Below are 10,167 nucleotides of genomic sequence, written 5' to 3'. Positions count from 1 at the left end.
TCTAATGCACTGGCAAAAAAAAAAAAATAGTATAGAATACTGGCAAGAAAATGTTTTCTATTTAAATAAGTAATGAAACAATAGAGTTTAGTCTCATGTGAAATTATTATTATTATTATTATTTTTGGCTACATGGAGGCAATTTTCTTCAGATAACTGGCCACTTCTCTAAGATGAATGTTCATTTTTACTGAGGCTGTGCATTTAGGGTAGTCGGTGATGCTATACATTATACTAGAGTTTTATTGATAAAACAGCAAAGTATGCCAGAATTTTGTTTTCTGTTTACATTTTTAAGCACCTGCTGAAGTGAATCAGAAAGAACAGGCATTTGATAACGAAGGAGATATGAGTTGAAACTTTAGTGCTGATACTTATGTCTCAGATTTCAATCTCTTATTTCAATAAAATGGGAATAATAATAATAATAATACCAAGCCAGGTTTATTTTGAATCTTAAAAGAGCTGGCATATAGAAAGTGTCAAGCCCTAACTGGTTTTGCTCGGTGGATAGAGCATGACCCTGCGGACTGAAGGGTCCGGGGTTCAGTTCCAGTCAAGGGCATACACCTCGGTTGCAGACTTAATCCCTAGCCCTGGTCGGGGTGCAGGAAGCAACCAGTCGATGTTTCTCTCTGTCTCTCCCCCTCCCTACCACTCTCTCTAAAAATCTATGGAAAAATACCCTCAGGTGAGGATTAACAACAACAAAAAGTGTCCAGTACAAAGCCTGCCTGGTGGCATTGCGCAATAGAGGCAGAGAGCACCATCAACTGTATAATTATAGGTTAGTTTCCATCCTCTGGAAACTATATAGTTTCCATCCTATAATTATAGGTTAGTTTCCATTCTCTGCATTGAGCAGAGAGGAGCATGACTGCGTGTACTAGATAGGAACCCAGATCACCTCCCCGCGCCACCCAAGGAGACCCAGCTCTAGTCTCTGCTCACTGAGTGGAATCCAGCACCAAACAAGTGAGGAGTGATTGATTATGAGAAATTTAAAATCGCAAAGCAAGATGAGCTGGGAGAGGTAATAAAACTCAGGTTATTTGTTCTGAAGAACAAGAGTCTGAGAAATAAATTTCACGATCTGCTTCATTGTATGTTTTAAGAAACAGGCTTACTTTGTAAGCTGATTTGGGATTAGACACAGCAAACAACCTTTTTATGTAAAGCTGCTTACACTCGCCCTTAATTTTCCACTCCACCTTAAATTTACAGTTTAACTGGGGGGCGAGGGGGAGAAAAAGCAATTTTGAATGTAGCATAGAGACAGAAAGCAGAAATATGAATGGAGGGGCTGGGGAGAGAAAAGGATGCATTAGAATTTTAATTATTTGTCATTTCTTAGCAAAGTAAGAAGAATTAGATTAATACTCTATGTATATATACCAGTACATTATTACCAACATTCAAACAGGAAGGAAAAACATTTGCATTTATCTCCTTTGTATAATTCCCCATTAAAGAAAGAATACAATTTTCTCCATGCAATTTCTCCCTTCTCTCTCTCTCTCTCTCCCTCTCTCTCTCCCTCTCTCTCTCTCTTTCTCTCAGTTTTGAAATGGCAAACATGGCTTACCAGAGAGAATCCTTGTTAGCATTAAGAAGAATTAGTTTTGCAGCTGCAAGGAAAATGACTTATAGGAATAAAGCTTAAAGCATTCTCCTTTAAATAGGTTCTTCCATTTGGATGTGTCTTTTGCTAAAGTGAAATGTTCCCCCCCGCCCCCCATAGACCAAAAGGCTAACTTAAGGAAGCTCTGAGAAGCATTTTGCCTGTCACTGCATGGGGTCAGGGAAGGGGGAGTGAGTCACTCACTCCCTGTGCAGGCTCTCCAATCCCTTGTCCCAGTGGCCTCCCTGCAGCAGCCTGGATGAGCTTTGTCAATGGCGGTACTCTGGGAATGTGTTCCAGCCTGTCTGAGCCCATATGCTAATGCGGGAAGCATAAACTGGGCCTGGAGCAGCCAGCTATCTCCTCTTCTCCTCCGGTTTTACAGAAGTTTGTGCTGAAGCCCCAAACTTGAGAGCAGAAACAAAAGACAATTCTAAGATAAATGTCATCTTCTATTCATCACCCCGTCCCCCATTTCATAATCAAATTTCTAAGTGGAATTTAAAACAAATACAAGAATAAACTGAAGGAGATCAAAGATATAACTATAGCTCTGAACTAAGCTTCAATAAATAGGAGTAAAAATAATCTCAAAGATAAATATCTCAATGGATAGGAGCTCAAATTCTTGCCTACTGTATCTTGCATAGTGACAGCTTTAAAAGAAGTTTACATGTTGGATCTTATGGAACCTGATATGGAGCCTATAGAGTTCTTAGCACATCTATTTTGTTACTATGGTTAACAAAGACAGGATGAAGTAGGAATAAGATTGTTTAGCAAGTGCTGATTACATGATCTCATTTAGTGCACATTGTGCCTGAGAAGAATAGATATTATAGCCCAGATTTTTCACAGAGAAAATAAATAAATCTGTCAGCTGTCACAAAATTTGCTCAAGTTTATACTGCTATTATGATGGTTTTTTTGGGGGGTCTAGATTATTATCATAACCTGTCTCTGCAGTAGTCAGAATGTTCTAAGTTCTTTATGCTTAAGAACTTCGTGTCGGCAGAGCTTGCTTCTTCAAAATCTTAAAATCATAGATTTTGAGAGGTAAATGAAATTTTAGAGGTACATTAGCCATATCCCTTTATTTTGCATGTATAATAATGAGTGGCTTCTTTAGGACCACAAAGCTAGAATCCAGAACTTTAGTCTGTTTCACCATTCTCTATTCTGATTCCCATTCCATTTCAACTTTGATCTGAAAACACAATGATTTTCTTGAGAGGCTGTTGACAAAGCACTTCCCTACTAGAAGGCTTAAAAGGGATACAAATTCATGTCACTCAGCCGTATCTGGATTTAATTCGCATTCATGCAGAGAATTTTTACTTCCACAGAGATCTATTCAGCAGCTAGTTGAAAAATCTCATCACTTTGCTATATGTCTGGCTAATGTATAAAATCTGATTCCCTTTTCCCCCATAAAAGTTGTGGGTTAGTGGTGATTAGATTAAAGAAACTCAGAGTCCCTCAAAGAACAACACTGTCTGCTTTCTTTTAAAAGAAGAGATGAAGGGAAAATGGTATAATCTGTCAAACATACTCTCAAGCATCACAAACCAAGCTCATCAACCCCAGAAGCCATGGAGAGTGCCTTGATTATGTCTGCTTTGGGAACACCAAGTCGGTTAGTCCCGACACAGCCCTAAAATGTTAAAGGAATTGAAGCTGTGTAGATGATTAGGTAGATGACAGGCAGACAGATAGATAGATAGATGATAGATAGGATCAGAGAATGGAAACATCTAAAACATACTCATCAATTTTGCATAAGTTCCCACTAAGTAGAAAGGATAGTTTGGAGGTAAAAAAAAATAAAAATGACAGCAGCAGCAACAAAATCCTTGAGTAACAGTTATTACCTGAAGAAATAAAAACAAATTTGCTTTTTTATCTTTGAGGTTCACATGAAGATAAAATTGTATTAATTTTTTTGCCACCTTAGCATTAATTTTTAATGCAGAAACCAATTTGGAAGGATATGGGAAATGTGCATTAAGTAAATTTTTCCCTTAGGCTCAATAGTCCTGACTATATTAGCATAAAAATAAAATGACAAATCTTTGAACATTACTTTTATAACTCTATTTGGGCTCCTATGTAGTCAATAAATATCTCCAAGCTGTAAAGGGCCTTATGTTCTGTTGCTGGCTCTGTTCTCTGTGAGAAAGCCATACGTTCTTTCTGAGTCTCAGTTTATCTACCAATGAAATGGAGATAATTGCCATTATTCTACAAGATTATTAGAAGAGCAAATTTTAAAATCATATGTGAAAAGACTCAGTATGTTCACTGTGTCTGAATCATTTCCTACATAGAAAAGACCAAAGTTACCGGTAGCACAATCTGCTTTTCACAATAGTGGGGTCTGAGTTAGGAGTTCTAGATGCAAGTGTCAGCCCTACTGCTGATTACGTATGTGAGTTCCATTTGTCTAAAGCAGAGGTCCTCCCTGGGAAGTCAGTGCAAGAGAAAATGGATTTTGATTTTGTTCACTCATGTAGACGCCCAAAACATCTGCTGAACAACCCAACTGAATAATGCAGGGCATTGCAGTGAATCTCTGATTAAAGCCTGGCTTAGGAGGATGCAAGGGAATGCGCCACCATGCATTAGCTATGTGACCTTGAGCAACGTTACTTATTGTCTCCGATTTTTACTTTACAGTAAAATGGCATATAGAAGCACTTAACATTTAAGGTTATTTGAGGATTCAATGAGATAACAGATCAAAAGTACTTTGTTTCTGCCTACATTGTAAATTCTTCAAAGAGTGGGCTGAGATATTCATTATTATGACTCCTGAATGGTACTCTAACATTCATGGATTCCGCTACTGTGGTTTCTAAAAGCAGACAATCCTAGTATGAACATTTCAAGCTCACTTGAGCTCTCCAGTTCCTCATCTTACAACTGATCAGTCCAGGGTAGCTTTGGCTTTTCCAATAGATTGTTTGAATCCTAATGATTTAATTTCTGTTATATTAAATGAAAAATACAATGTTCCTAGTTACCTTGGTAATGTAAACCAAAATATAAATTTGTCTTATATTTGGATCTTTCTAGTGAAGGCACAAATTATACAAAACTTAAGTGATTGCACCAATTTATTTTCCATGTGGAAATCAAAATTTCTTGTCTAATTCAAAAAGTAAATAAAAACATGAGTCATCACAGAAAATGTCTACATCAACATCCTATTAACTTACAGACTCTTCAATTTAACTTTCACATTTCTACTAGACACGATTCTAAAATGTACTTCTGATTATGTCATTTCTTGTTGTGACTCACAATATAAAATTCAAAATATTTTAGAGTGTGGTCCCAGCTTCCTATCAGCCTTCCTTCTTCCTCATTAATATACTTTGTGTTTGGATGCCAGGAGACTATTCACTATCCTAATACCTCCAGCATGTTCATGCTGCCGTCACTATATGGAATGACTTCTATTTTATGCATGGAAGCCTCTATCCACTTTTTAAGATTGGGTCAAATTTTATCTACATTGTAATTACAAAATTCCCAATATCTGCTAATTTATTCTTATATTATACATACATATGACTATATATTTATACATAAATAATCATGCAGATGTTGTTAATTTATGAAGCTAACAGAATATTTGAAAAATCAGGAAGAGCGATGTCATTGTATGTGCTTTACATATGCCTCTGAAAAACAAGGTTTTTGTTTTTTTTTAAATATATTTTATTGATTTTTTTAGAGAGGAAGGGAGAGAGATAGAGAGCTAGAAACATCGATGAGAGAGAAACATCGACCAGCTGCCTCCTGCACATCTCCCACTGGGGATGTGCCCGCAACCCAGGCACATGCCCTTGGCCGGAATCGAACCCGGGACCTTTCAGTCCGCAGGCCGACGCTCTATCCACTGAGCCAAACTGGTTTCGGCAAACAAGGTTTTATTTAACTCTGTTTTACAGTGACCCAAAAATCTGTTTGTAAGTTGAATTTAGTATTTCTAAGTATGTTTCATATACCTCTTGTGACAGAAAGAGGGCCTTTTAACATATTGATCCAAATGAAAAAGCCCTCCACCAGTTTGCAAATGTGTTTGCTGAAATTTAGATGCTAAATCAACAATTTCCTGGTGGCATGAAACGTTCTTGAAAATTCATTAGGGGGTTTGACTTATGTACTAGTATGTTTAACACAACCCAATGAAATCATTCATTTAGAAGTTTTCAAAGGTTCTATTTCTAGCTGTCGTAAGCGTAAAAGAAAGGAGAACTTTAATAAATGGAACACTTAGGAAAATTTTTAGAAAATATTCTAAAGACATTGCCAAACCTTTTTTAAAGTTATCTTTTCTGGCAATGAATTCCTTCCAAAAAAAAAGCAGTTGTTTTCTTATTCATGATTAAAATAACATCCTTATCTTAAAAGTGGCAGTTTAGTTTGTTTATTTAGATGAATATCTTCAAGGCAGCCTACTGCTGACAGCCATTGTTTTTCCTTCTAATGTGTTTGAGGAAGAATCGGAAAAGGGTGTGAGCTTTGCCATTTTCTTGTTACAGTATTTGCCTGCCCTTGCAAAGAATGCAGACCTGTGGAGGACAGTATGGAGTTTCCTCAAAAAACTAAAAATGGGACTTCCATTTGACCCAGTGATCCCACTTCTAGGACTATATCCCAAGAAACTAGAAACACCAATCAGAAAGGATATATGCACCCCTGTGCCAGGCCAGCACAGCCAAGGGGTCAGTGGGCCTGAGGAGGGGCATTGAAGGATTAAAGAAAAGACAAAGAGAATAAGCTGGGTCTAGTGGATCTTCCTATGCCTGGCTGAGGCCACAGAGAGAGACCCAGACAGCAAGCTGAGCCTTTATTTTATAGCCAGAGGTAAACAAGGTAGTGGTCACCATAGTTACAATGTTCTTATGAGTTTCACTTGTTTTGGCAGCACTTGCAGCACCTCCCACAGCCATTAGCTACCCAGATAGGATCTGGGAGCTTCATAAGGTCAAGCCTAATTATGCTAAGATGGCTGTGTCCTCTAAGCTGGGACTTGTTTGTGGCTTTGCCAACAGGTCAGTCCGAGGCTTAACTCTATAGTCGCTCCCTACACACCCCTATGATCATAGCAGCACAATTTACAATAGCTAAGTGCCCATCAGCAGATGAGTGGATTAAAAAACTGTGGTACATCTACACAATGGAATACTACCCTGCTGTAAAAAGGAAGGAACTCCTACCATCTGAAACAGCATGGATGGACCTGGAGAGCATTATGCTAAGCAAAATAAGTCAGTCAGAGAAGGATAAATATCACATGATCTCACGCATTTGTGGATTAAAATGAACAAGATGAACTAATGAACAAAAACAGAACCAGAGACAGAGAAGCATGGATCAGACCGTCAAACCTCAGAGGGAAGGTGGGGGAGGGTGGGGGTAAGGGGGAGAGATCAACCAAAGGACTTGTATGCATGTATATAAGCCTAACCAATGGACACAGACACCAGGGGAGTAAGGGCATGAGTGGGGGTTTGGGGGGACAAGGGACAAATAAGGACACATATATAATATCTTAATTAAAAAAAATAATTGACGATCTTCTTACAGGACAGTTTGTAAGACCTTCACTGGTAGTAGTGGTTTTAGGTTAATTAAAAATAGATAATATATTTGGGAAACCGGGCCCATGTTAATTAAAATACTAGAGGCTAAGAACTCCAGGATACCTTATGATCCAGGTCTACCCCATATCCATAAATTGAATCATCAGGTCATTGCCTATATCCATTACTGCTGAATCTTATTTCTTTTCTTATTTTTAAAAATAAAAATAATCTGCTAAATGCTTAGAGGAAACCAACCATTTTTAATCTGTAATTTTGTAGAACTGTGCACCTTTGTTACAGCTCTTACACTTTGGATTTCAGTATTTTACACATCGACAAAATATAAAGTTTCCTGGGGCTGGGGATTGATTTTTGAAACCTAATAAAGAGCACAGAACTTGTATATAGACAATGATCAACATATTCTGTTAAATTAGTGAGTAAATAAATGGCTTTGTTCCACTCAAATATAAAAACTAAATTATACTTCCTAATAATGCAATTGTATCTGATTTCTGTAGGTACGGGTCCAATATGGCTGAATGAAGTATTTTGCTTTGGGAGAGAATCATCTATCGAGGACTGTAAAATCAAACAGTGGGGTGTGAGAGCCTGTACGCATGCCGAAGACGCTGGAGTCACTTGCGTTTTATAACATACTAGTGACCCGTTCCATGAAATCGTGCAAGACCCAGGACCCCTCCCCCCTCCCACCTCCTGCACCTTGGGACCACCCCAAGCCCCAGAGTCCCACCCCACATGGCCGGCACACCAGGGGACATCCCCAAGTCCTGGAGTGCCACCCTGATGCCCCACTCCGGGCCAAGTGGAGCGGCCGCCGGGCCCCACCCCTGCAGCGCACATGCAGGGCTAAGGAAACCCTGGCATAAGCCGTGTGAAGTGGTCCCCGGGACCATCGCCTCCCCACAGGGCTGCAGGAACCCTGGCAGAAGCCCTGTGGAGCGGCTGCTGCCCCCACCCCCGCTGTGCGCACATTCATCTTGTGACGGTGTTACTGTGTGAGGGTCAATTTGTATATTACCTCTTTATTATATAGGATTATATTTCACTCACATTTATGTAATCGCTGCAAAATGATTTTTATTACTTTTATCCATTAAAATCAGTTTAATGAATATTTAAGAGATTAAGAATATTGCCCCCAAATAAGGAATATTTAAAAGTCACTGGATAAGCATATTAACAACCTTCATACTTACTATATGTTTGTTTTTGAACCATTTTAACATCTAAGTTGTCAAATGGAATTTTATGATTTATACATTGAATTGAATATACTGAAGTTTAAGGCTTCTAGATTACAAATGTCAGTAATATGGAAGCAATTTCCATTAATGGTTCCAATTTATATCTTCACCATGAGATTGCAATTTTTGTCATTTTTTTTGTCTTCTTTGAAATCTATTTAGTTGATTTTAATTGAATTCCTTTCTGAATAATGAGAAGGTTGAGAAAACTTCTTTGGTGCCAACTTTGCAAAAGCTTTAATTCCTGCATATTTTTTAAAAATGAATTTTATCCAGCTGTCATGATGTCAGATGAGCAATAACTTGGCTGTAAACGGTAAGTTTCGGTCATGTACAATTTTTATCAGAAGGTTTTACAAGCTCATGTATTAACATGAGAAATGACATGGTTAATAGCATAGTTATCCTATATGATAAAAGGGTAATATGCAAATTGACCAAACAGCAGAATGGCTAGTCCCTGTGACGTGTACTGACCACCAGGGGGCAGATGCTCAATGCAGGAGTTGCCCCCTGGTGGCAGCACTAAGGATGGCTGACTGCAGCTACTCCCACCCCCCACAGGGAGTGGGCTTAAGCCATGAGTCAGGCATCCCCCAAGGGCTCCAGGCTGAGGGACCCACCCCCCACCCTGAATGCACAATTTTTGTGCACTGGGCCTCTAGTTAACAATAACGTGGTTGTTTTATATGGTAATGTATTGACAGTTTTTTTTTTTAAGTATATTTTTATTAATTTCAGGGAGGAAGGGAGAAGGAAAGAGAAACAAACATCAATGATGTGAGAGAAACATTGATCGGCTGCCTCCTGCACACCCTCGACTGGGGTTGGCCCCCTCAACCCTGGCGTGTGTCCTGACCTGGAATCAAACTGTGACCCCATGATTCATAGGTCGACACTCAACCACTGAGCCACGTGGGCCGGCTGTATTGACAGTTTTTACTGAATCATAAAGTTAGTTGAAAGCAGGACTTGGAAGAGAAGGCACAGGCCCACCTTTGCCAGATTGTGTGTAAATAACTGATGGATCAAAAGTGTCGTTTTTAACTTTGTTATGCATTTAACTTAAGTTGAATAATTACCTGTTGCAATTCTAATACACTGTGTTTAAAATGTAAATGCATCTCCTTACTCCATCTAAAACAACGGCATGCTCATGTCTTAAGGGCAGAAAGAAGTGTCAACTATCCTGTGTCTTTCCATAAAGTCCCTGCCTCCCACCACTATGCTGGGTTTATATTGCATCCACTTAGCTATGCTAGAGCTACATTTTCCAACATTCCCTTTCCTGCATTATTCTTGCTGTCATGGACCACGGAAGACATGTTGCGTAGGATTGAGAAACCGTGTGTAGCCGCAGCCATCGGTACCTTTACGCTCAGAATGTCGGGCACAGGCCGCAGAGCATCCAGAGCACACACAGGTTGTCCCTGCGCTGCTGGCTGACCTGGTTTACCGGACAGAAGTGCCTGTAGCTCCCCAAGTCCCCCAGGTGCCTCCTTCCGTGTCCCATACTCCTAGGCCAGGTGCATCTTTAGCTCCCTGGTGAATTCGCTGCCTTCTCCTGCGGCCACCGGAACCAGCAAAGCTGGAGGCAGTGAGAAACTAATGCAGGTCCCAGCGCATCCTCATGGCTTCCATTTTGTCCCGGCCGTCTCCACGTTCATGTCCATCCCCCTTG

The 10,167-nt window shown here is 39.5% G+C and overlaps 1 protein-coding gene across 1 annotated transcript in view; it reads left to right on the top strand.

Annotated features, from left to right (window-relative positions):
- The window catches only part of MSR1 (macrophage scavenger receptor 1), a 64,322-nt gene extending 56,095 nt beyond the window's left edge, over positions 1-8,227 (top strand). The window contains exon 10 of the mRNA XM_015565252.1: positions 7,740-8,227. Within this exon, the coding sequence (XP_015420738.1) occupies positions 7,740-7,873 (134 nt within the window). The 3' untranslated portion in view covers positions 7,874-8,227. The remainder of the gene's footprint in view (positions 1-7,739) is intronic.
- The last annotated feature ends 1,940 nt before the right edge of the window (positions 8,228-10,167 follow it).

Source organism: Myotis davidii, unplaced genomic scaffold (assembly GCF_000327345.1).
Source record: "Myotis davidii unplaced genomic scaffold, ASM32734v1 scaffold71, whole genome shotgun sequence".
NCBI lineage: Eukaryota > Metazoa > Chordata > Mammalia > Chiroptera > Vespertilionidae > Myotis > Myotis davidii.
Note: the sequence above shows the minus strand (reverse complement) of the source record. Positions and strands in the feature narration are given on the sequence as shown.